Raw genomic sequence first — 27,635 nt, 5'->3', positions numbered from 1 at the left:
TTGCTCTGTCCCATGATAATAAAAGGGTTTTTACATGCTTCCTCAAACCAAATGTTAATTAGTTTTTCTTTGATTGACATGCAGAAGCCTAGCCAGGGTTCAGTAACTGTGCAAAGAGCTGCAGAGAACACTGTTCTGAAGAGCCACGTCATGGCTGACTATACGTCTTTTTGTGTTCTTAAGATCCTGGTCTTTGAGGCAGCCTGCGTTGAATGGAAAACTCATTTCAGCCTGATTAATTTTTTGGTGGGCTCTCATCCTCAGGTTACAAGGTTTCACCTTTGCCAAAAGGACAGCAAAATATAACCCAACATTTGACACTGGCCAAGTCAGGAGAAAGGAAACAAAGGAGTCCAGAGGAGCTATTGTGTTGTCTTTTGGGTCAAGTATAGGTTATGACCTTAATTAGGAGTTATAACTTATACATGATTGTGATTCTTCTTTATGCTCATAAAATTAACAAAACCCTTTTTGTGTTCTTGTGGATTTACTTGGCAACCAACGATTGAGTTTTATTCAGTTTTATTTTAGAAGCTCATTCATGATGTGATCTCTGACACTGTACTATAGCAAGACAGATATCTTGTTCCATCAGTCTGGAACCTTTAAACAATACATCTGAATCACATTTCATATGTGTTAGCTGGTAGATTTTTTTTTTTCTTTTTAAATCTAGTTTTGTAGATCGTGATTAGCGCCATTTTAAAAATGTGCTCCAGGAAAATGTAAAATAAGCATGAATCTCCACTTTTACATGCATTCCTTTATGACTATTTGGATAATTTTGCTTTAAGCCATCAATTGGCATATTACAAAAAGGCATTGCCAAATTGAGTGTACAGGTTACTTCTGACAAAATCTTTAAGAAATCAATTATGCATTTCCTTGTCAAATGTGCTTTGTATTAAAATGTTTGGCCTACCTTTGTTTCAAGCCCACATTGCTTCTTCCACAAGATAATAAAAGGAGCTTAATATGTTAAACAGGCGATAACAAAGCGTTCTTAAAATATATTACAGATCTGATGAGATTATCAGAACCAGGATGAGCTGATTAGGTAGAAAACTCAATCATAAAATACACAGTGTGTGGAGAATGTGAACGCCACTGTCTAATTTTATAAAAATGCCTGTGACGTCACCCTTTGATCTTTTGATTGATTCATTCTATGAATCTTCTAACTAAAACTGGCTGTGTGACTTTGAAGAGAAGGGTGTGTGGGGTGTTTAAACTCAGCTTTTCATTTCTTTCATTTAAACATTGTGCAAACAAGCTTACAACCCGATTCAACACTTATCTAGGGGTGCAAATCATTTTGAAAATTGGTTTTAAAAGTTTAGCACCAGAGAGCCTAATGGTGCTAAATCATCAAACCCTGACCTAATCAAGCCCCTCATGACACGAATGGACATCTCAGAACGATGTGCTTTACAGCTCTTTGCAGCTGTCAGTTACTCATCCATACCTATGAATCACTCAGTAGTAGTGAATTTAGAAATACTAAAGGAAACTTGTTCAAACCAGAAGTCTTTTTGTAATCTCTTTAGTTAGTGAAACCTGGTTAGTCAGTCAATGAAAAATGGATTTACTTTTGCAAACTGCTCTATGTTTGATGAATAAGGTTCTCTGTCTCTGTACTATTTGTGTTCCACCTTATAACGAGAATGTGAGTGGACTGTGGCCAACTTGGCTAGGTCATTTAGGAAATAGCTGATTGTTAACAGTCATTGTAGCTGAGGCCTTCTAGACCGCTCACCATTATGCAGCATCCACTCAATCCCTCAAAAACTCTATTAAAGCTTTGAAGGATGTTTCCACTTAGATTTGTTTCCTTCTACAAAGTCTTTTATATTAAGTACTATTTCCAGCTTCCGGACATAAGATTGGGGTATAATTGTTAAAGGCAGGCCTTTGGGCAATTAAGAAACCACTTACATCTGTTGTAAAATGACTTGATGTTGACTGGAGCTGTCCCAGTTGAATTAGAGCTAACACTCAGGTTTTACTGTAAAGCTCAAAGATCAATTAAACAAGGGTCTCAAAACCTGTGCCTCAGAAGTGACTTTACGTGAAGCATCATTGGGATATAAAATCAGGCTGAAGTCAATACTCAACAAAATATTTGTTGTTAGTCTTTAATAGCCTGTTACTTTTAATTATAGAAAATACACCAAAACTGTACATCATAATTCCATCTTCAGTTTCTAGTGACACTGGTTAGTTAACCCATATCATGTGACCAGAACCCTTGATGCAATTAAGGCCTCTTGTACACTAAGGTGTACTACAGGTCTTATACCTCAGCATCAAGATATAAGGACTGCTATAATAGTTAGTAAACATAACTGCCTACCGCAATGTCACTCTTTCAAATGTACCTGATAAGAGCACAAATACTGGAACATGAAAGCAATACACATTTCAAAAAAGGAACCAGAGAAATTGAAAATTGGTGGTTTGTCATGTCACCAGACCCACAGTAAGGATTACAGCCTTATTATGTAGAGTTTTGTGTTCATTATGTAGGCAATAACACTTCTCAGTGTGTGCATTGTAGTGTGATACACCATGTCAAATCTTTTGGGAAAAGGCAGGGAGAGTAGTGTAAAGGAGTGTATCGGAACAAAACTACTTTCAAAAGCAACAACTGTACTATTTATGAGCATGTTTATGACAAAAGTGTACCAATAATGTAGCAAACAAAAACATTGAACTAATAATTCACTAATTCACTTTTTTCAGGACTTACATTATTCTAGGTTTCTGATGGGCTTTAATGAAGCTTTTATTGTTTTATTGTTTTTTATAGGCTGTAATTCATAATTTAATTATGAAGGTTATTTTTATATTACACACACAATAATAAAATAGTCCTTGTCATTTTCATCTTTATTTAATTAGATCATTTTCAGAAATCAGAAGTCAGAAATCTATGTTTCAGGTTGTCAGGCTCACCTTTAGCATTATTCAAGATGTAATGTCAAGCACATTTACACAAAATAAAGTGTACTTACAAAATGAATGAAATGTTCACCATTACCACATATACCGGTATGTGTTTATTAACTACAACAACTATACTTAAAACAACTTTCGATTCAAACCAAACCATGTTTTTTTTTAATGATGCTGAATAATAACAACATATTAGTTGCTAAGGTCCTTTCTAGTTTAAATTGTTCATATTCTGCAATGATAACCTCTAAAAGTGAGCCCATTGACTTGCAAGACTCTTGCTCCCTCTAGTGTTCTAGTTCAGGGGACAGCCAGATACACTCAATAGACCTGTATTACTCTCTCAATGTATCAACTACCAGAAGAGGTAATTTTTATATGTGTTATACAGGCTGAACAGTACCACAATAACCCTGCTAAAAATTCCAGCAAATGGAGATTAGCCAAGTGTGGGCAATTGGAACACATATTTATTAGCGTCTTACTGGGCACCCAGCACATGTATAAAATCAGATAAGGTTTACAGAAAATGACTGTAGATACACCATACCTGCAGGACATGTACGTATTCATGCAATATACTTGATTAAAAACAGAAAAAAGGCATGACTTGGTGCTGGAATGCAGTCAGATTTACATTGATTTTCGGCAGACTTACAAATCGTGGCAGGTAGACAGGTTTTGGGTTATAAAGGGGATCACATAATTCATTTCAATTGAGATCTGGACAGGTCCCAAAAATGATGCTGAATTATAAAAAAATGTAGGTTAGTAGAGGGGCTGGATTAGACAGATTTTACTATACTAAATTAATGAACACTGGTGTTTTGTCCAGCTTGTCTCACTCTGGCCCCTTGCTTGCTATATTTTTTTGTTTGCCTGAATAGATAACGATCCCTCCTTCAAATAAATGCACAACATTTTAACAAATAATACACCCCACAAATGCAATGGTACCCAACACATTATGTGTTTACTACCAATACTGAATAACCGTGTAGGACATATGCTGTAAATTGCACCCAAACCATGCAAAGGTGACTAACACTGTTACAACGTGGTGGCAGTGTAGTCTCAATCTGTATATTCAAAAGTATTGACACCATCTATTCAGTGCAAAATGAGCTAATTCACATTGATATTATTACCACTTAGAAAATGTGGATATGTATTTACTATATTTGAAAACTGAAACAAATTTGAAATGAGGACGTGAAATATGCCTGTCAAAAGTTAAGAAAACATATATATATATTTCAGCAGCTTTTGAAAACAAATTGATAAACTAGGTTTTATTTTCTATAAACCTTAATTTCAAAAAAGAAACAATAAACAATGAAGTTTTCACATTCATATTTTGTTTCATAATTTTGCACAGTATTTTTTATGCAGAAAACCAGGACACTGATTTCTTCTAGCCCTGTCTGTCCTCCGCCCGATGCAATGTGTAGGCTACACTAAACATCATGAAAACATTTTCCTTATTTAAAATATATATTTACATTATGGAAAGCCAACACTATTGTTGAATACACCCAGCTCTTTAGTCTTAGTAAAGTTGTAAAATGGAAGAAGTATGTATTATGAAATTTGCATCATTAATCTGCAGTGTAACAGCAAATGTAGGAGACATACTAGGTCAGAAGTCAAGTTCAAGGTCTGCATATATGAAATCAGTACCTCAATGGTCACTAAAATATAAGCCAGTTGGCATTGTGGGTTGGCATATTTGCAAAATTACTGCCATAAAAGGGTTAATATTAAGAATCGAATTTGACTTGGAGACAATATACAGATTGAAGATTTGTATACTGGAAATGAAGATATTGTCTAAATTTTTATCATCCAGGAATCCAAAGGTTCCATGACTACAACATGGCAGGCCACAGGTCAAAGTGAAGAGTATTTTTACACTGACAATATGAATTCAGTTTCAGTTTATTAGATTGATGTGTTGATGAAGTAAATATATGATTTATATAAACTTCTCTTAAGGATAATAAGGAGGCAGTGTGGTCCAGTGGTTAAAGTCCATGGCTTGTAACCAGATGACCACTGGTTCAAATCCCAACTCTGTGACTGACTTACTATGTGACCTTGCGCAAGTAACTTAACCTCCTTGTGCTCCATCCTGCAGATGAGATGTTAAATCAATGTCCTATTGTAAGTGACTCTGCATATAATGCACAGTTCACAGCCTACCTCTATAAAGTGCTTTGTGATGGTGGTCCACTATGAAAGGCACTAAATAAAGATATTATTATTATTATAATAAATGCCTTGGATGTTTACCAGTATCAAGTACTATATGATTAAAATAATACATTACTTTAATGCCCACTAGGGGGCATTACAAACTACTTTTTTACAACGTAAATTACCCACTTCTTTTTTAAAAGCTTACAAACTGGCAAATGAAGCACAGTGAACCAACTCAGTGAAATTACTACACAAAGCCACTGGATGCAAAGCAGCTTGTTGTTTTCATTAAAAATACAAATAAAATGTAAATCCATAGAACTCATTCTACAGGGAGATGGTATCACCTTTAAATCCATACATCTCACAGAAACAAATGTACTTCAACTATATAGAATTTGCTATGTACTGTACAAATATGTTTTTAAAACTAGATTACAATTCTGTTGTATTTTACTTTTACAGTTCATGTATCATTTGTCAACTACATTTCACCCTATGATAAACCTTTTTTTTGGTTTGTTTGTTAGTTTTTTTGTTATTACTGTTTACAGTTCAATTTTACTTGGTTGTAATAAAATGCTACAGCATATGCTGGTTCTCTAGAGACCAAAGCCTTTAGGATGGTTTTGAATTTTTCAGTTGAACTTTTTAAACATAACAAATCAATTTACTGCACATCTTAGACTCAGCAGTGTTTTTTTCCTCCTTTTATTCCATCATCTGAAGTATCTTAACAAAAACACAAATGTTGTTTTATTGTTTACTTCATTAGTCTGTGTGCCCTGAATCTACATGAATCAGTGCTCCCGATGTTGACCTATTGATCTTGAATTGCACGGTTAACACTGTACCATGTTGCACTGTAACCATCCATCTTTCAAACTCCCATTCAATTTGTTTGATGGAAAAGTGAAGTCTGTTTCTGAAGGGATGCTATACAACAATATTACTTAAACTTATTGTCAAAAGGTATTTCCCGGTATTTAAAGTATTCATCCAGAACTGTATCAGTCATAAACTAAAACGCTATAATGGTTCCTTTGTCAGACAGGTAACTAAATGTGGTAATGCATTACATATTATGGAAATATAATGTTACTTTTAGATACATTAAAAAAAAAAAAAAAAAAAAAAAAAAAGTACCATGGCTAATGCAACCTGGAAATCATAAAGCGATTACATGAATGCTTGTTGTATACCAAACTTGGTAGAAAATGACGCCAGAGGAGGGAACAAGTGGGTTCGATAGCTGTATTTTTCAAATAAAGTTTTGTCCATATGGATCATGGTATTGTCTTAAATCTGTAATTTTCCATTCATAAGACTTTTTTTTTTTTTTTTTTTTGCAAGTCAGACGAACATGGATTCAATACAATGTTCCCATCTAACAGACTATTGTCTTTTACTGTAGTTTAAGCTTGGTTTTAAGCCATGGATCATTTCACAGGTGCCGGCTTAAAACAATAATTACTATTATTTGATCATTTAATTTGTTTTAAGTTAGTGGTAAGTGTGCCAATTATGTCAAGAACAGGGTCAACACTTGCACCAATGGAGTTACCGGTTTTAAATTCTACAATTACCACATCTTCATTTAACATAAAATGCTGTAACGTGTTGCTGCTGGCAGTCATGCAGGATGTATTGAGGCTGCATTTTCCATGTCAATTGTTCACCATCTTCATTCCCTCAAGGGAATCAATTAATATTTTCTGAACTAATTAGTTTGTTCGTATACTCTGCATATTTTTCTGATTTCAAAAAGGATACTTGCTTTAAAAAAAAAACAAAAACACATTATTCACAATAAAATTATTTGATTTGTGTTTTGGGTAAGTGGAACACATTGGTGGAGCAGATTAGGCTGTTGGGAAATTGGTAGGTTAGGGTACTACTCAAAACGATTTGTTTGTCAAACAGGGTATGATAAGTTTTTAACCCTCATTTTCCACTTGTATGATCATAGGACTTGGAATGAAAAACTTTTTTTTTTTTTTTTGTAAAAAGGTAATTCTGGGAAGAATTGCACGGTTTGGATCATAGAGTGCCACCTTTGATCCAAACTAATCGTCTACATTACTATTAGAAATGTATGTTCTGTATCTGTGTAGTACTGTTTTGATTTAAGGTGGTGCTTTATGAAAAACATTGTATCAAACTTCCCAAACGTTTTTCACAAAAAGTACTTTTCCTTTCCATTATTTTTACTTAAGTAGTGATCTCAAGTGCAGATTCTGCATGGATTAAGCCTAGGTCATGTTCATCAAAAAATTGCCTACAGACAGTCGCACTTACCATAAATGAGGTCATATGGATGCCCAATGAGTAAGGAGCCAAGCAGGCCATAAACAGCTTCTGACACTTGTCACTATAATCTCATCTAGCTAAAGACTATTCTAGTGAACAAAGCTGCTGCCTTTTTAAAAAAGACTCTGAGCTGTGTGAACCTGTAACAGAGAAAAAAAAACAGCCAATACAGGATGCAGCTGCCCTAGGGCATTTCCTGATAAATAAGATTTGTTTTAGCAACTACAGTATTATGTCCATTGTTTTTCTGAAAGGAGTATTAAAATATGGGGGTTTCATTGATGAATCAAAAACATGGGATAGGCGCCAATAAAAAAAAAGAAAATCCAATAGTTATACCTACTGTAGCTACTGCACTAATGTTCTGTATTTTACAAGTCCATTATTCAGTTCATAGGCCAAGCTGTGGATTTATATACATCTATTGCAGTCAGTCTGTATGGTTTAAAAGATTTACTAGAATATATAAAGGAAGTTAAAAATCCAAAAGTGTTTATTTCAGGATATTAACAGTCAATGTCTTTTATATTTAGACAAGAACACCCAGAAGACACCAAGGTCATGAGAATTAAAACCTTTATTAGTGTATTCATGTAGTCTGCATATGCAACACGCTTGAAGCTTATTTTCCGAGGTTCACGTGTTCTACCAATACATCACTCTACTGGTAAAACAAGCTCACAAACAGTTAAATGCTTCACCAAAAAGGAAAAAAAAAATATATAATAAAATCTGGCCATTTTCTTTGCTATTTGGTATCATTTTCACACCCATTCCTTAATGGCAAACGTAACCTTCTCTTGGCCTCTATACAACCACTGTGTATTAAAAGCTATAACACTGGCCACATTTTTGTTCCCAAAGCTGATCACCACTAGTTGCACTTACAAAGTACAATTACTAGTGTAATAAGATAGGAATCAACAATGAAAAGAGGAAAGACATTTAAAAATCTTGCTACTGCCACAATAGGGAAAGAAATGACAGACAGCTAGATCACAAGAGTCGTTAGTAAGGTGTACATAAAAGTCATTTTTACAAGTTACAGAAAAACCCCTTTCTGCAGTCTTAATATTCTTCTTCGTCCCCTAGGCAGGCTGCTTGAGCATCAAGACGACACAAATTTGCTCAGTGTCCAAGGCTTCACAATGGGTACTATATGAAGATAAAGGATCTAACAATTATTTTGAATCGCCGTTACTTTATCACAGTTCATTAAGAATCTACTTCATAAGGCAACATGCCCCATGTTTAAAACGCATCTAATTATCATTTATTCTGCCATGTAATAGAATAAAAACGCAGGTCAAAGGCATTTCAAGTTAATGGAGCTGTGAAAGACCTTTTTATTGCACAATATATAAAAAGAGGAGAAAAGAGAAAGCCAATTAATTCTAGAAGATGTCAGGTTGCCAGTAAGAAAAAGAAAAAAAAAGTTGGCTAACTAGGCAGTATTCAATGCTACTAAAAGCACACAAAAAACCACAAGTAGGCTTATTTCAAGATGATTCATACTTGTATCATTTGTTTGCTTCCATTTAAGCAGATCCTTTTTTTAAAAAAAAAACAGGATGTGGTCTAAAAACATGTTTAATAAAAAGGAAAAAATGAATTGGACTAGCTTTAAAAAAAAAAGATAAAAGCACTTTGATTACAATAGAAAAGGGTAGCCTGAAGGGAACTCTACTGGGCACTGTAGGTACCTAATACAAGTTCATTGCCAGCTTTTGTGCTTACCCTAACCTAAAGGATCAATATAAACACTTCAATTTGAAAATAACATGCCATGGCATTCAAAAGAAAGAAAAAAAAAAATGGGGCGGGGGCATAATTGCTTGTTTTATATATATACCGCATTTGTCATTTGTAACTTATTTTTCACAACACATTTATTTGTGAAGGGAAAAAAGGCTAAAATGGTAGACCTGAAAAGTTCATTTGGATAATTATCCATCAAGTTTACCACTTTTATTGTTTGTTTATCCTTAGATTTAGATCCAAGTTATTAATACAAATGTAAAAAAAAAAAAAAAAAAAAATTCAATGCTATGCATGAACTAAACAGGATCACCCTCTCCATGTCCACCCCATCCCACCCTTTTAAGTAGAGCTATAATTGAGTTATAGAGACTAAAACATTTAATATTTAGGGGTTTGGGGACAGAATAAAAACAAGGTGCATAAAGCTGATGGGACATCAAGTGCCATTTCTGTTTTTAACAGTGAACAGTCTGTGGGGTCACAAACAAGTACTATGAAAGAAATTAAGCCTGTTATTTGGACTCCGTTATATTTGTCTCTGTCCAGACAACAGTATTAGGACATGCTTGAGCAGCGGACTGAGGGGGAGCCCATCTGTGTCAACACTTTATCCAGCCATTGCAGCGGTCCATTTAGGTGAAGTTCAATCCAACAAGGAGTGCTCGTCACTGTCTGTCGTCTGAAATAAAGGGTAATGTTAGACACAGAATATCCTCATGAATGCAATTCTTTTTTTTATTCTAATTTTTGTAATGTATATATTTTCTTGACTTGTTAAAGATGTATTTTATTTACATAATTTAGTTTTTTGATCACCCAAATACAGAATCATTAGACTTTCATGTGAAAAAAGTCACTACTTGAACTATGAAGCCACACTTTGGAAACTGCTTCATTAAAATATAGTATTGCCAGTGTGGTACTGATATGGTCAGTGGTGAAAAAATTAAACAAATTGAATACAATACAATTGTGTACCAACAATAACTGAAGTGTTTTGTCTATAACCCAGAAACTGAAGACACAGTACCTCAATAAGACAGCCATATTTAAAATGCTATAAAACAAGCATTTCATTAAAAAAAAAAAAAAAAAAAAAAAAAAAAAAAAAAATCAAAACGGACACTGATATGCATTACCTGAATACACCCGATACAATAGAAATTCCCATATAAACTATTCTATTTTGGTGAATCTGCACAACTTATAAAATAAGTATGCATAGTATGTGGAAACATCCAGCAATTATAACTTTAAAAAATAAAAAAATAAAAATTACCTAACAGATCACTCACCTGTATTCTGCACCCCATCCTTTTACAAAACTCATCCTAATTGTGCACATCCTGGTTAATTGGTAAACTGCCTCAAATCCTTGGTTCACTGACTGAGCAAGAAGTGCAGCAAATTCCTGGTTGTTAAAGATCTTTAGGTTGCACCCTACAAAGACAACAAAACAATCTTCGTCACTTTCCAGTATATGGGAAATACAACCTGGATATTAAAAGGTACACTTCATTTTACCTGGTGGAATTTTACAAACAGTTGCAGGATGCCAGCCGTATCTTTGGTTGCAATTGGGACTCTGGACAAAGATAGCGCTGTCACTGAGACACTCTGCAAAAACTTCTCCGCCAATGTAATACAGTCTCACTCCTCTCCCTGAAAGTCAAGTCATTAACCCATGTTTAACAAAATATCAGGTAACATACTATAAAAAAAAACCATGTCAGACAAAATAACCTATGAAAAAGCAAAACATTTTATAGAGAGTATAGTGTATTTAGGTCTGTCATATTAATCGGTGGCGAATGTTCACGGAATGCTTGTATTTAACATGTTTTCTTGTATTCAGTGTAGGCTGTGACTGTATAAAAAATAAACATTGTATTGTATTAAATCAAGAACAAAATGTCCCATTATAATAATACTACTTCTACTACTACTACAGTACACCATCGCTATAACACCCTTCATTATAATGAGCCTGGCCCTTGGACCCCAAATAAAAAAATATTAAAAAGTTAATCTAAACACACACTGTCAACATCCCAGTCTGTGTGCACGGGATGCCACCTCCACAGTGAAGTCAACTCTTTTGTCTTAATAAATACACGCTGTGTAACTACGCCTCCGAAACGAAAATCATTTTATGTTGCAACAAAGCTGGAACTATATTGATCGTTTGAAAAAAAGGAGTAATGTGGGCATATCTCTGTCGAATATAGGTTGTGTAAAAAAAAAAATAATTGCTTGTTCAGCAACCATGCAGCAAAGCAAAATTGATTAAAGAAAAAACAACAAAAACAAACTTGAGGATCTGATGAACTTTTCATGTCAAACTGTCGGGTTGATCTGCAGTAAAAGCTAAGTTTGTGATTCTTGCATGTTGGATTAAGATTTGGTGCACTTTGAAACGATTCATGTCATACTGACTGAATAAATATTCAGTTGCAATTTGGGTTTTGTGCTTTTTTTGTACTGTGTTTTGATTCTTTAACAAACAGGATAAAGCAAAGGCAGAATACTGCATACATGAAACGAACAGGTACATGTAATTCTACTTGTATTCACAATCTCATTTTATTAATTTACTCCAACAGTTTATCATTCATTTTGATTGTCCTTTCGCTATAATGAACAAAAGGCTTGGACCCAAACAGGTTCGTTATATCGAGGGAGTACTGCAATAATAACAACAACAACAACAATAGCAGCTTGTAGACACATATCTATTCACATTGCAGTTATATCAAATAAAAGGCTAATTTAGTTGAATACAACTTCTTACCTATGTGTCTTCTGGTCATCTCAACTGTTGCATTTCTGTTTACATTGGAGAGCAAACCAAGGCAAAATCTCTCAGAGTTGGATGGGTCCGTAAACCCATCTACAGTCAAGGAGGGCTGAGATGCATGGAAAGTTTCTCCAACTCGCTGATTTAACTCATAATATGCTATTGAACACCAAAATGCTGGTTCTGAATAAGTCACCGGCTGTAGATCTAAAAGCAAGACAAAAAAAATAAAATATAAATTGTACATATACATATATATATATATATATATACATATATATATAAGTAACTTTTAAGAACATATTACAGAATAGTAACGACCGCAAACCACTTCTTGAAAAAAAGACCAAAAAAAAAAAAAAAACAAACACACCACATTCTTTTGATTAGAAAATGAGTAAGGATTGCATTTTTTGATATGCATGCTAATGTGGTGCAAGGTCCTGTTCACACTTGCCTTTCTCTACCGGTGTCGTTGAGAAACAGTATTGCAATGAGCACGTTTCGTACTGGTACAGTTATGATATGACTCTGAATAGTTCAAGTGTGGACAGATGCAAGTATATCAATATAATCCAGCTTGTACTGGTGTTGAAAAGTGGATTAGAACAGAAAGGGGCATTGTAAATCAGTATATTCTAAACCAAAACAAATTACTGGTATCGTTCCGATAGAAGCGTGAACAGGGCTTTATATTGTTTGATTTAGGAAGCATATACAATACAGTACTTTACGTAGGTTATTGGATCATAAAGTACACTCCACTTGTGAGCTGTATATTGTCGTTGAAGACTTATGTAATGTACATCATTTTACAGAAAATCTGTAGTCAACGATTGACGTGTTGCTAAAATAAATACCAGGATGAGATACTTTGAGAAAAAATAAATGACTCTGTGCTGCAAGCAGACACTTAAATCACTTGATACGATACTGAATGCACCATGTACATCCTACTCGAGTAATGCAAAGATACAATTATCTAATCATCTTTCAAATATATTTCCCTTAATTAACCTTGATCGTTTGTAATTACTTGTAAAGGGACTGTATACTGCACTCAAATGAACTGTGGTCCTTCTTTCCCGTCAGTTCAACTGTGGCACTGCGCTGTTTACATCCATGTGGGCAAGGACTTTTAAAAGTAAAAACAGACTATGGAATGAGATGGATTAAACTCCTACAACAGAATGCCACCCCCTAGCATGGTACAGAAACCATGTATTTCATCTAGAATCGTTTTTTGCAAGAAAGTGAATTCCTTTTTTCAGTTTGTAATGGTTGAACTAGCTGCCGGATCACAGTACTGTATATATCAAATTGTTTTCATTTTAAACTCCCATCCCATACAAAGCAAGTGGCTTGAACTGACTGAAGATATTGACGGTGACTAACTTCATGAAATGGTGTACACAGGCGACTCATTTTAACAACTATATTCACCAAGGGTTAATCAAAAATGAGACTGTAAAAGAAATCAATTAACTTTTAGACCTTAAATAAAAAAAATGGAACTGCTGGCTGTCAAGGTATAAATGAAAGGTTGCACGTGGTTTACTAATCCCCAACAGGGATGCTTACAGTTCTGCTAAAAACCTTGTTTGCATGAATTGTGCATAAAACAGGAGCACAAAAAAAATAAAATAAAAGAAAAACACTTTTTTGGAAATGTCTGCCCTTACCCATGCTGTGATTGACAGGTGAAAGAGTGCTAGGCGACATTTCTGCTGGAGAACCTGAAGAGAGGAAGGGTGTAGAAGTTATTCTATTTAAATATCACAAACGATTCTATTATTTATACCTTTGGTAACCCTGTTTTGCTATACAAACCTAAAACAAGCTTCACAGCTGACAAATATTCAAATGCATTCATACAACATGCACTCCCCAGGGATTTACTTCTGGCAACCAGACTTTCCAAAGCTGCTAATAGTTTTAAAATATGTTCCAGTAAATATTAAACCATAATGAAGACATCTAGCACAATTAATGTTTTCTACAAACAATATTTTTTGCAAATCTTTAACCTGCAAAATCTGACACGTACCTGTGTCCATACTTTGGTTCATCTGCTGATCGCTTGTTTCTCCATCTTCACTGATATATCCAGGAGGTGGTGTTTCTACAAATACACAAAACAGAAAACACTTCCTTAAACCTCCAACATCTAGCTTAAACAATTGCATACTTAATGTATGTAAAAGTTCATCAATTTACCAATGACCATAAAGGTTTAAACTGCCCTAACACTTGCTTCACTGTAAGATGATATATTGTATACCAAAGTTATTGTATCCCTTAATTAATGTGCTAAGGTACAAAAGCTTTTGGTTTGTTTATTAAAAAAAAAAAAAAATAATTTTAAAAAATCATTTTCTGTTATAAATAAATAAATAAATAAATAAATTAAAAAAAAAAAATACCTGGGATGTAATTGTTTGGTGGCTCAATTCCTACTGGAAAATTAGTGTTTTCAGGTATGGAATGAGTGTAGTCATCAAGCGGAGGCAGTTCTGTTAGAATCTCTGTGTGCCTTGGCACAAGAACAGGCGGCAAAACTGAAACAGACATAGTGAAGGGAACGTGTTAACTAACAAAATGTTCTTTCACAATTACCTTTTGAAGAAATTCCTAATTTCACTGTTAAATGAACACAGGATTAAAAGCAAGCCTACAAAATTACATTTGCACCCCTCCTCCTTCCCCTCAAGTAAAAACTAAAAATTAGATAATTTATGTTCATATTCAAAGTCACAGTAAGAGATGAAAAGTAAAATTCAGAGCTTCACAAGACACCAAGTAATTATCTAGCAAACCAGCAACACAACCATACATTTAAACCACCAGGTTTTATTGGACTATTTTCTATTTCCATCATCCTATAACCCACAAATGCTACAATTAGCTTAATATCTTCAAAACAAGGCTCGACAAGCACTTCCCCACCAACTAAATAAAAACAAGTGCGTTACTTTAAAGTAAAAAAACAGCTGTGATCAACAAGAAAAAAAATGTTTAGTAGAACAAAAACATTTATGCAAGAAAATCCACTGACAGAGGGAAGCAGATCATTAAATCTTTTTTGCACGGTTTTATACCTGGCGTTTCCACCCTTTGGTAGTGATAAGGGTTAACACACACTTCATCCTTTTTAAGATTAAAAGCATATTCACAGGTCTCAATTGCTCGTAGCTCATGATGACTGTGTAGGTCTGGCCACCTCCACAATCGACAGTAGATAACATGCGGTAAACCCTTACGGTGAGATACCTGAAGTCGGCCATCAAGAGATCTGAAATTTAAAGAAATAGGTGGGAAAAATAAGTAAATTGCAGTGCTCTAGTTGATTCATTTTGTTCATGCAATAATGCTGTTAGAAGGAATAAAAATCTATTAAAATATTGGGACCAAGTGGTCTCCTAGTAAACGACTAATTATTCATTAAAATGACCCAATATCATATTTTCATAAACATTAATTACTGCAGAGCTGCATTAGCCATTATACAACTACATCTCTTACTGGTCAGCAAAGGACCAATCAGCAGCTTGCTGCCAAGGCCAGGAGGACAAATAAATAAAAGCATAAGATTAACAAAAGGAAAACAGTACATTCTCCCATCTTCAGGCTGAAGAGAGTAGTATTTATTCTGCTGTACAGTTTTATATTCAAGTCCGAGAGGTATGACTGTCTGGGCTTTAACTTTTTAGATTTAATTTGTGACGTTCATTAACAATTCCCTTGGGAACCTAAGGAAATACTACAGTAAATATTTTATACTTGTCTGAAATTTGTTGTGGGTGGTGAAAAAGCCAATTTGTATGAATTATACTGGAACTGTTTTACTGGTCAACACTGATACAGTACAGTTCATTTTCTTACAAATAGACAACTTGAAGGAGAAGCTTAATTTTTGGTTGGAATTGTTTCATATCTTGTCAGTATGTAAGTAACCTGCAGGTTTTTTTTTTTTTTTAATGAAGCAATATGAGAACTACCTTCCTCTGTGTGGTCTGTAACAGCAAAATCAAAGCTTAACATTATATTGAATAGAGAACAGGTTGATACCTGCAGAACTTGCATTTCTCAATAAAGTGCTCTAAGTTCACACTTTCTGCATCCCATTTAGTGTGAGGCTGTTCAATAGTATGTGACATAGTTTAGAATATTCACCTGGTTTGGTCAGGATAGCTGTAAAGGCCTGTTGTATCCCACTGATCTATCGTATTTGGTGTACTCAGTCCCCAAATTTCAGAGCAATTGCTGTGCACAGAAATTGAAAAAAAAAATTGATGTAAACATGGGGCATGGTTCATTCAAAAATACCATGAGATTATAACATGGACAAAAAGAAACACAAAAATGGCCTCTTTCATTTGAGTTTTTGTAAGGAATCTAATTTATACGGGTGAAGTACACCGTCTCACCTTAAACAAAAAAAGTTCATATAAAAGAGGCCTGCAGAATGGAAAAACAAAGAACACGCAACAAAGAAATGGAAAAAAGTTCAACACAGCTGAAACTTTGTAATGAGTTGCACTACAGCTCTGTGGTTGAACTAGGAGACTTCAGAATGAGTTGACATTTAGGTTTACATTTTGAGAAAGGTAACAAGTTACTTACATTAATATTTTAATATGAAAAAATAAAAGTAACACAACATTTGTTACAGACCGCTCCATAAAATAACCCCCTAGTTCCACCAGAGCTTTTTAAAGTACTGCTGAATAACCAAGACAATGTTTATAAAACTTGAATCCACCTTTTTTTTTGTTTGATAAACTGCTCAAGATTTATCCTTAAAATCTTCTTGGCAATTAAAATACTACATGATAATGCTTTATTTTAGGGAAACATTAATATACTTAAGCCTCTTTATGCTATCTTGGAAACTTTTTTGTATCCCAAACTAGTCAAGATACAGAAACATATCGACAAATGTATGGACGTGACCGCCAATTGACAAACAGGAGCAGTTCCAGAAACAAAATATGGAATGGAAAACAAGACTTGTGAATACTTTGATGGCTGTATGACAATATATACTGGAGGTACATCAGAATCCGATATATAATGAATGAAACCCTGCCCCCTTCAAGATTATTTCATTGTCTACGGCACTCTCTGAAATGGGACTGAATTTCAACTTTTTTTTAACATTTTAAGTTAACTTTAATCTGCTTCATATACGACCAGTGACATTGAGGCCAAAAGTTGTGCGTGTCTCCTGTGTACTTATAGGCCTCTATTAAAAAACTAAAATTAACTAAAAGTTATGCACAACAAATTGTAAAATTGCACAGCGTTAGGTTATTCTCATAACCCTTATTCCCTGAAACAGAAATGTAACCATTACCGAAAGGGTATCTACCCCCTAAAGAGCTGAAACCTGAATAATTTATACCGAAGCTGCTCTAAACCTGTGACGCAGTCGTGACCCCATCCCCAAGGGATCAAAAGTACTGCAGGTCACAGATCTTAACATCATTTTTCCTTTAAGTCTGTTGCAAATAATGGATGCAGTAACCTTGGCGGTTAATGGTTATATTTCTATTTCTGGAAACCAGGGTTATGATAATAACCTAACATTCCCTTTCAAGTATGAAAATGTAACCATTAACGCATGGGCGAGTATACCCAAGCCGTCGCAAGGGCAAGATTGTAGAATGACCGCAATGGCGATACCACTCGGATCCCCAGTAACAGGTAGCTAGGGTGAAAAATTGAGGGAGAAACTCACCTCTATGCCTGTTGTAGGGGTTGACTGGGAAACCACCTTAACACTCTAGTTCCAAACCCAGGGTTCTGAGGATCCATGACATTTACCCCGTAGAACCTAGTGAAGGTATGGGGAGTAGCACACACCGCAGCATTGCATATGTCCTTTACAGATGCACCTTGGAATAAAGCCCAAGAAGTTGCAAGGCCCCTGCTGGAATGGGCAGTGAGCTTTTCTGGAGGGGGCAAGTTGGCCAGCTAATAGGCAGTCCTGACAGTGTCTGCTATCCACTTGGGACAGCCACTGCTTAGACAGGGCTTGACCATGGGACTTCACCCCATAGCAGACAAATTACTCAGACTTCCTCCAACAATTTGTCCTGTCAACATAATACACCAGGGCCTGAACTGGGCAGAGTGTATGGAGCGGTCACTCCCTGTCAGACTGGAAAAGAGGTGGATGGAAGGCCTCAAATTCCAGACTGGTTGACATGGAAAACCGAGATAGTTGTCGGCAAGAAGGAAAGATTGGTATGGAGCATGACCTTTGTCCTGGCCACAGGCTGTCGTGATAGAGAACGCTTGCATCTCACTCACCTGCTTTGGAGGGGATAGCAACCAAGAAAGCCACTTTAAAATGATAAATGTCAGCTCAGCTAAATGCAAGGGCTCATAATGAGGTGTCACGAGTGCATTAAGCGCCACATTTAGCCTCCATTGTGGTACAATGTCCTTTAAAGGCAGCCAAAGCCACCAGGCCCCCTTCAAAAATTGGCCCGGAAGTGAGCTCCTCGGGAGACCGAGTCAATCTTGACATGGCAAGCTGAAATAGCTGCCAGATAGACCTTTAACGTGGAGGAAGGATTTCCCCTTGGCAAAAAGGTCCTGCAAAAACTGCAGTACAACTGCCACGGGCCAAATCGAACCCACGAGGCAGATACCACGTCTGGAAGATACCCCACTTGTACCTGTACTGGGAACGTGTGGACGGTGCTCAGGCATTCTGTAGAGTGCCAATAACCCTGTTGGAAAGTCCCAGACAGCTCAAATGCAGTGTGCCAAGGCATCTATTCCCAGCAGTTCCCAACCTATTATGTAGAACCACAGAGGGGACACGGGTTGATTCCTGGGAGGCAAAGATGTCTATCTGCTCTCTCGAACCTCTCCCAGATGAGGCTCACCACCTCGGGGTGAAGCCTCCAATCTGAGGCGCTGGGAACTCTCCTTGAGAGGTCCACCGCCCAGTTCGTCACCCCGGGCACATGAACAGAGGAGAGGAGGAGGAGGTGGTTCTCGTGCGCCCACAGAAAAAGCTTGTAGGCCACATGGAGGTTGGGCCACCGCAGGCCACCCCCACCATTATGTTGTCTCTGTGGACAAGCCCATGTCTCCCTTGAACATCCTGCAAGAAATTCTGCAAGGTCAGGTAAATTGCCTGCAGCTCTAAATCATTGATGTGGAGACCCTTCCATGCAGGGTTCCACACACCTTCCACGCCCCTGCCTAGGCTGGACACTTCCGTGATGACTATCTCTGTTTTGGTGACACTACCCAGCGCTACAACTAGGCGTAGCCAGGATGTCTGTTTCCGTCAAGAGAGTGCCCTTAGACAGAGGTGGGACACTGTCAATAGGTGGTCGCGGTTCAACATGGTCAGGAAGACACTGCAATTTAAAAAAGCCTGCAGAGGGTGCTTGTGCAGAAGTTGTTTTGCGCGTTTTTGCGTAATCTAGGTGAATTATACAATCCAAAGAATTATATTTTGTGAGATTTATATAATATTTTGAGAAATTACTACAATTACTAGGACAGGTTTCATTGTCTTTTACAATATGTAGCAACTATATTTTAACCCTCTGCAGTCCATTTATTAAGTGCGTGTCAGGCGCGTCAGGTGCAATTTATTTTCACACACACAGTTAATTTTAGACGCGCTGTTTAAAAGTATTTTTTTTTCCCCACAGTCAAACGGGTTTAAAAGGCCCTGCATATCAACAAAGCACTCACTAGGCATCTCCAGCCCTGCCCCACCCTTTCGTTCGCTATAGCTTTCACATATGCTAAGAAATAAATAATAATAATAATAATAATAATAATAATAGTCGTACATAAAGATCAATCATCTCCTGATCACTTGTTTTATCACCAAACGCCTCAATAATGCGATCCAAGTCATTATTTTATTACTATAACATCTGAAAAAAGCTCTGCAAATGTCCGTGATATTCTCTGAGCGCTGATGCAGTCACAGGCAGCTTGCTTCCTTATGGCCGCCCCTATCCGATCCCAGGGGCAAGTATGACTATTCATGAGATACGCCCTTTTTTTTGTTGTTGTTTTTTCCCCCCCTGACTTGTCTCGGCTCCTGTCGCTCCCACTCAGCCACTGAATGGTTTTCTCAGCTTTTTCCAGAGAAAAAACGACTAGAACCCCGTTTTTTGCGTCTTTTTGACCGGATAGGAATAATTGCAATGTCGGACCAGGTCCGACATAGGACCGCAAAGGTTTAAGACATGTGTAGTGGACAAATCTTACACGATTTATAAACTGCTACATTCACGATTCACACACACACTATCCTCATAGGGGGATAACCTGATCACGCCCTGTTCGGCCAACTCTATAGCAAATGTTATGTATGTTTGCTTTTTTACTGCCATCAATTAGTAATTTCGAAATGTTTTCATTTCAAATGGTGAAGCATTGAACTTGGGTTTTGTGGTACTTTAATTTTGTTTGGCACAATTATTTTCATACCACGGTTTTCGTCGGTTCCTCAAAATACTTCCAAACGTTGCTTTGCCTCGTTCCTTTGTTTAGAGATGCCATTTTATTAAACATAACAAATGTCGGGGCTCCCGAGTGGCGCATCCAGTAAAAGCACTCGCTAGAGTGCAGGATGCGCTCTATAGCCTGGATGTCGCGAGTTCGAATCCAGGCTATTCCACAGCCGACCGTGGACAGGAGCTCCCAGGGGGCGGCGCTCAATTGACTGCGCGTCGCCCGGGGGGAGGGAGGGTTAGGTGGGCCAGGGTGTCCTCGGCTCACCGCGCACCAGCGACCCCTGTAGTCTGGCCGGGCGCCTGCGGGCTTGCCTGTAAGCTGCCCAGAGCTGCGTTGTCCTCCGACGCTGTAGCTCTGAGGCAGCTGCACGGTGAGTCTGCAGAGTGTAAAGAAGCGGGCGGCTGACGGCAGGACAGCGTGTGTTCATCTTCGCCCCTCCAGAGTCAGCGCAGGGGTGGTAGCGGTGAGCTGAGCCTAAAAATAATTGGGCATTTCAAATTGGGGAGAAAATAATAAAAAAAAAAAAACACACACACACAACAAATGTCAGAAAAAAACCCGCCTGTCATTAACCCTTTGCGGTCCTATGTCGGACCAGGTCCCACATTACAATTTTTCCTTTCCGGTCCGACATCATCAAAAAGGCATCAATCACAGGTCCCTAGTGGTTTTTTCTCCAGAAAAAGCCGAAAAAAAAGCTTTTAATGGCCGAGAGAGGCCAGGAAACAAAAAAAAAAATGGGAGGCGGATCTAAACAATACGCATAGTCCCTTCACCACAGACATAAACAAAAAAGATAGCTGCTTCCGCATCCAGCGCTCAATGAAAATCACGGACATTTGCCAAGCGCTTTGGAGATGTTATTGTAATAAAATAATGACTTGGATAGCATTATTGAGGAGTTTGGTGATAAAACTAGTGATCAGGAGATGATTTATCAGTATGCACGACTATGAAGAGATATGTGATGAATACAGCAAACAAGGGGTGGGATGGGGCTGGAACAGCGACTTTTTCCTCTTCCACAGTGGAGGGGAAGGAGAGGCAGAGCTTGAGGAGGATGACTGTAAAGACAGTTTCCTGCCTGAGCTACTGTCCCGGGTGCCTTGTCTGATCCCCCTTGGCGCAGAGCCAAGGGGTGATGACGCAGCAACCTCATCAAGAGAGGGAGGAAGCGCTGAGCAGGAGTAAGGGATGTAGAACATTCTTTAAAGCTACGGGATAACCTTATCTCCAGTGTGCTCTTAGAGAAAGGGTCACAAAACCCGCAAAAGCTGCGGTTAACTAGAGCCTCCTTGGACCTGTCATGCTTGTTCTCCTTAGGCAGAGTGGACTTGCACGTCTCACACGGATGGAACCCGGGAATAATGCAAGGAACAAACAATGCAATGTACAGTATATGGTTGTACAGCTGTTGCCTCAATACGCTTGTATAATGGATCAGGACGGTCAAAACCCGAGCGGCACCAGGTTGGTTCGGTGTACTTAACACCAGATCGGTACTGGATTGGACCCTGGTCGCCACCTGTCAGTCCGCTACCAGTTCAGTGGCTTGGCACTGGGTTGGTTTCGGCACCGGTTAGGTGACCTCGGTACCAGTCAGTTCGTGGTTTTGGCACCGGGTCGGTTTCGGAAGCAGTTCAGTGACTTCAGTACCGGTTTGGTAGCCTCAGTCCCAGTTCAGTACCGGGTTGGTGACTTCTGTACCAGTTCAGTACGGGTCCACCGGGTCACAGCTACTGCTCAGTTCGGCACCGGGTACTGGTGCAGTAACCTTGGCCCCGGTCTCAGTACCGGTTCGTGTTGGCGATCTCAGTACTGGTTCGGTACGGGTCTATCGGTTCACAGTCACCTCGGACGGCAACATACAGGGATGCCCATCTGTAAAGCCACTGGCAAAACCACTCAGGTAAGTACCAACACGAGACTAAGGGAAGCCTGCATGTTAGAAAAAACTAACTGCTTTCGCAACAGTGATGCTAAAATATCCGATCACCAGAACAGCAGAGATATTGTGTGATTACAAGCAACAAGCCAAAGTGAGCGAGTATCGCGGCCCTGTGCAATGCTGCTGCTCTTACTGCACGCATGCCAAGCACCACGTTACAGACAGGCCTTGGCATGGTATCTGTAAAAAACAAAACAGTACATTTCAAGTTACAAAGTTATATGAATATAAATGTCTCATATTGGCCAATTAGCAAAAAAAAAAAAAAAAGGAGAAGCAAATAAGCTTCAGCTGGAGCTATGCAGCCTGGGGGGAGAGCACAGTCAGCCCAATTATGGTGCTGGCTCCAGTGGAATGAGCGACTCAAGCTGCTAGCTTCACTCGGGGCCACAGTGGGACGTGACCAGCAACAAGCTGTAGTGCACACAAATACGCATAATAGATTTTTTCTTTTCTTGTGCGTCAACTTGACATTGAGGTATAAATATGTAAATAACTCTGCGTTTGTGAATCCCATGCACATGTCCATTCTTGACTTTTCCTAAATATATGTATTAGATATCCTAACAGCGTTTGAGTGGCACTTTTGCAAAAACTAACAATTATATAAGCATCTCCTACCTAGAACCGCCAGACGCGTCATTTTGACGCATATTACAATACATGTTTTTTTTGTATAGCCTAAAGAGTGTTATTTTAGTATACATGCCCCACCCCCACTTCCTTCCTAGCCCACACGGAAGTATGTATTTCAGTGGAATGTGGGGGTGGTGTGGTCTGGCTGTAATTCAATGAAACTGTGTCTGTGTTTACATCACAGCTCCTGGATGTAAACAAACCTGGGATTCACTTTTTTTATATATAGACAATGTTATGGAATTGTTTTGATTTGAAAGAAATTAGAAGCATTTGCCCTGGCAACGAGGGCAACAAGGATTTGCCCACAACAACGGAGGTGCTGCTGTTTCCTCACAGAAGAGCACTCTGCTGCAGTCACACAATAGAAATGATAACGTTATTACAAATAACAATAATAATAATAATAATAATAATAATAATAATAATAAATATTTTATGTAGCTGACACTACATAATATCCAGGAGTGACTTGAAAGTTCAATGTGGAGGATGTATCAGATGTCACTCTTTGAGAATTCTGCTATATACATCTATAGCCTTTTATGTTTCCATTTCAAAAGTGTTTCTGCTATGCAAATGTTAGATATGATGTTCATGAATAAAACTTTTGAGTTGTACCCGATAGTATGTCTTTCATTTTCATGTTGAAGCTGTTTAAAAATGTAAACATCAAATTGACGTGCGCGGCGGTGCTAGGTAGTCAGAAAATATGGCGGTTCTAGTGTTAAGTGATTCGTTAATATATATCACATACAAAATGTGTAAAACACATTAAATGCTAAATAAGCAGATATAAGCAACAGTGCACTTATCTGAACAAGGCTCTCCAATCGGGTCAGTCTTGAAAGGAAAAATGGCACCGAGATCTGCGACTGCAGTACTTTTGATCCCTCAGGGGCGGGGCTATGACTGGGTCACAGGCTCAAAGAGCAGCTTTGGTATAAAGTATTCAAGATTCAGGTCTTTAGGAAGTTAATACCCATTTGGTAATGGTTACATTTCCTACTTGACAGGGAACCAAACAGTTCCAATACAATTATTATTTTTTTCTTATTGTTTGCCATCATGAAAAGCCTCCCACGTACCCAGAGCCTAGGGGGAGGGGGGGACGGGACTAAATTTCAGACATTTCTTAAAGCTGATTGACTGTGGGCACTTGACAATAAAATCACCTAGAAATTAATAATGCATACAGAGAAAGTGCAGTTACACGTGTTCCCTGGATATCCGGATACATTCGGAGTTTGTGTAGACTACTTGGTGCTGTAAATTGATTAGACAGAACCTAAGGGGCACAAACTCACTTCTCTGAAAACAAAAAGTTAAAAATCCAAACCATTAAGTGGTTTAATTGTTAGAATTCAATGGTGCAATGGCAAACCGACAAGATATTCCCCTTTGCATAGTGTGACGCTGAATGTACAGTAAACATACTGTATACAACACTGTATAAAACCTGCTTTTGATGTTTGCACAAAAAAAATAGATTTTTATTTTTTATACCACTAGTGAATTCTCTTGGACTGCATCAATCATTTACTTTCAGTGGCACTTATATTTATATTAAAAAAAAACACACACACCACACAGATGGGTGGTTGATTCAATCCAGGTGGGGATTCCCTGGTGCTGTCAAATTACACCAATACATCCAGTTTTGGTTTACCCCAGCGGTATATGCTGATCAAATTAGCCCCTTACACAGTACTGCTAAATGTTGATATTGGCATAGATACAATACCCATGGCAAACACAAACCAAACCTTCCAATTAAACTGCCCATAAAGTTTTTCAACAACTCACCAACAGCTTACTTAATTGTCTAGCCTGATTCTTTGTGGCACCAGCAGACAGTTTGGCTCTGCACTGTATTGAGACACAGTAGGTTTCTCAAACATTTCTAAGTTATTTTGGATTCTAACCTGGCTTGTGTCATTACCAGGACTATAGTGTACGGCATGGTCAATACACTGTGGAAACTGCTTGAAATGTTAACATGGTAAAACAATTAAGCTACTGGCACTTTCAACATGCTAGATACATCTTTGGCAGTGAATATTTATTCAAGACTTACCTCATTACAGTCCTGCTTCATGATCAAGTGAGAAATGGATTTTGCATTTTTTCCACTAATAAAGTTAGAACAACATATTCATCTCTAGCTGGCCAAACTGTCACTTTTCATTGGATATACATTTTTCACACAACATCATTAACTTTGCAGTAAAGCTTGAGATACAGCAACTTCCCATACATATCTGTAAAAATGAGAAGTAACAAAAGTACGACCTCCCTATTTGGCAGAAATACATACATGAAGCATGCAGGGCCTCAAGAGCACTCTTATTTTTGATAATCTATACACAAGGGTAATCCAGGCAACAGCAGATCACTCGTGAAAACCTGATAGACCTCTGGCTAAAGTTAGCAAACTGAATAATGAATTAAATAATGGATTTGTTCAATATTTACATGTGATGTAAAAAATAAATAATAACAATTGCACCAAAACTTGTTTATGTTGAAGTTGTTTCTAAATTCAGCCTAGTTTTATGGGATATTTGTACAGAGACAAGCTCATCATCTCAGAGTTGACAGATAACCATGAGCAGGAAACTGAATCACTCCTGGTATTACACCACCACCTGATCCAACACATGTGAAACATGCACTTTCAATCAAAACAGCAGAAGCAGCCTCAGTGAGGACTGCATCCCATCCTCCACACCCCCTGGGGGGCAATAGGGAAACTACTACATTTTGGCAATTACACAGTCCACCTCTGCCAACTCTTTTTTGCCTTTTTAGCTGAGTAATGAACTGTAAATTCAGCATCTATTATTACCATCCATTGTAAAACTTAGTTGTATAATTCAGAATGCTGAATGGTGGTGATATAGCACAGATCTCCGCTCTGCAATACATAAAGCATTTTAAAACAAAAAAAGCTTAACTATCTACCTTGAACAAATGAACACAGACTACAGTACTATACTGTACTTGCAGGAAAAGACTAAGGTTATCCATACAACAAAATACTTACAATTATTGCTGCAACTGATGTTTACATTTACCCTAAATAAATATTCTACTTAACATTACCTCAGATTCAAAGAGCATGATCAAGCAGTATCAATACATCCAATACAAAATTACTTGCTACACAGATTTAGGTTATAGTAAGGTGTACTGAATAAAAATCATGAAATGATCATGAAATATAGTTTTATTTTTTCACATCTAAGAGTTGTACCCATCAGAAAATCACTCATCCTTGAGGTGCCCTGCCCCTGCAAGTATTTTTGTGTTTTATGTTTTATGTTGTGTGTATGTATTGGTGCACGGAGTGTGGGTTATGTAGCACAGGTGATTTAAAATCTATATTTGTATTTAGGCACAGGGATTGCACAATCACTTCACACGCAGATTAAAGTGGGTATTTGTATAGGGGCACGGGGAGTGCACAATTAGTCCACGTGCCGACTGAATGACTGATTAGCAATTGAGTCTCAGCACAGCTGCATAAAAGAGTGAGTGTTTCACGAACACAGAGGTTGGGTGTTCAGTTTGGAGAGAACAAGAGACGCGAGAAAGAACAACAATTGCCACTCGTGCTGGCTTAACCCTTTGCGGTCCATTGTCGGACCTGGTCCGACATTGCAATTATTCCTATCCGGTCCATTGTCGGACCCTGTCCGACATCAAGAAAACGCAAAAAACGGGTTTCTAGTAGTTTTTTCTCCGGAAAAAGCCGAGAAAGCCATTCAATGGCCGAGTGGGAGCGACAGGCGCAGAGACAAGCCGATAAAAAAAAGGCTTCTCATGAATAGTCATACATGCCCCTGGCATTACATAGGGGCGGTCATAAGGAAACAAGCTGCCTGTTACTGAATCAGCGCACAGAGAATATCACGGACATTTGCAGAGCTTTTTTGAGATGTTATAGTAATAAAATAATGACTTGGATTGCATTATTGAGGAGTTGAGGACGAAAACGAGTGATCAGGAGATGATCGATCGGTATGTACGACTATTATTATTATTATTATTTATTTATTAGCATATGTGAAAGCGATAGCGAACAAAAGGGTGGGGCAGGGCTGGAGATGCCTAGTGAGTGCTTTGTTGATATGTAGGGCCTTTTAAACCCGTTTGTGAAAAAAAATACTTTTAAAACAGCACATCTAAAATTAACTGCGCGTGTGAAAATAAATTGGACCTGATGCGCCTGACGCACACTTAATAAATGGACTGCAAAGGGTTAATATCAGCACGATACTTACGTATTTAATGTTTGTTTTTGTATGTTTTGGCCAACATGCCTGTTTGTTTTGGAAAAGTGTTTTGTTTAAACTTTTTATTTACAATAAACCAGCACATTCACTGCACCTGACTGTGTCCATTGTCTTCCTGGTCTGACGTCACCAGCCGAGCAATCCATGACAGTTCCTTAAAGGAAATCAATCGCTTTAAAAAGATGTAGTCACTACACTCCGTTTGTTTCATAAAGAAATCTGTCTGGAG

General features: G+C 37.7%; 1 protein-coding gene across 3 annotated transcripts in view; it reads right to left on the bottom strand.

The window, feature by feature from the left end:
- Positions 1-8,023: 8,023 nt before the first annotated feature.
- The window catches only part of LOC117421319 (mothers against decapentaplegic homolog 2), a 31,745-nt gene continuing 12,133 nt past the window's right edge, over positions 8,024-27,635 (bottom strand). For 2 of the 3 annotated variants that reach the window (XM_059023825.1, XM_034923536.2), the window contains exons 3-11: positions 16,196-16,285; positions 15,121-15,314; positions 14,446-14,580; positions 14,070-14,144; positions 13,705-13,758; positions 12,017-12,229; positions 10,750-10,887; positions 10,521-10,665; positions 8,024-9,904 (exon numbers count right to left, since the gene is read on the bottom strand). In XM_059023825.1, coding sequence (XP_058879808.1) covers positions 9,781-9,904; positions 10,521-10,665; positions 10,750-10,887; positions 12,017-12,229; positions 13,705-13,758; positions 14,070-14,144; positions 14,446-14,580; positions 15,121-15,314; positions 16,196-16,285 — 1,168 coding nt within the window. In that variant the 3' untranslated portion in view covers positions 8,024-9,780. The remainder of the gene's footprint in view (positions 9,905-10,520; positions 10,666-10,749; positions 10,888-12,016; positions 12,230-13,704; positions 13,759-14,069; positions 14,145-14,445; positions 14,581-15,120; positions 15,315-16,195; positions 16,286-27,635) is intronic. The other variant, XM_034923540.2, reaches the window with a different exon arrangement.

This window comes from Acipenser ruthenus, chromosome 1, assembly GCF_902713425.1.
Source record: "Acipenser ruthenus chromosome 1, fAciRut3.2 maternal haplotype, whole genome shotgun sequence".
NCBI lineage: Eukaryota > Metazoa > Chordata > Actinopteri > Acipenseriformes > Acipenseridae > Acipenser > Acipenser ruthenus.
This window is presented reverse-complemented; position numbering and strand designations above follow the sequence as displayed.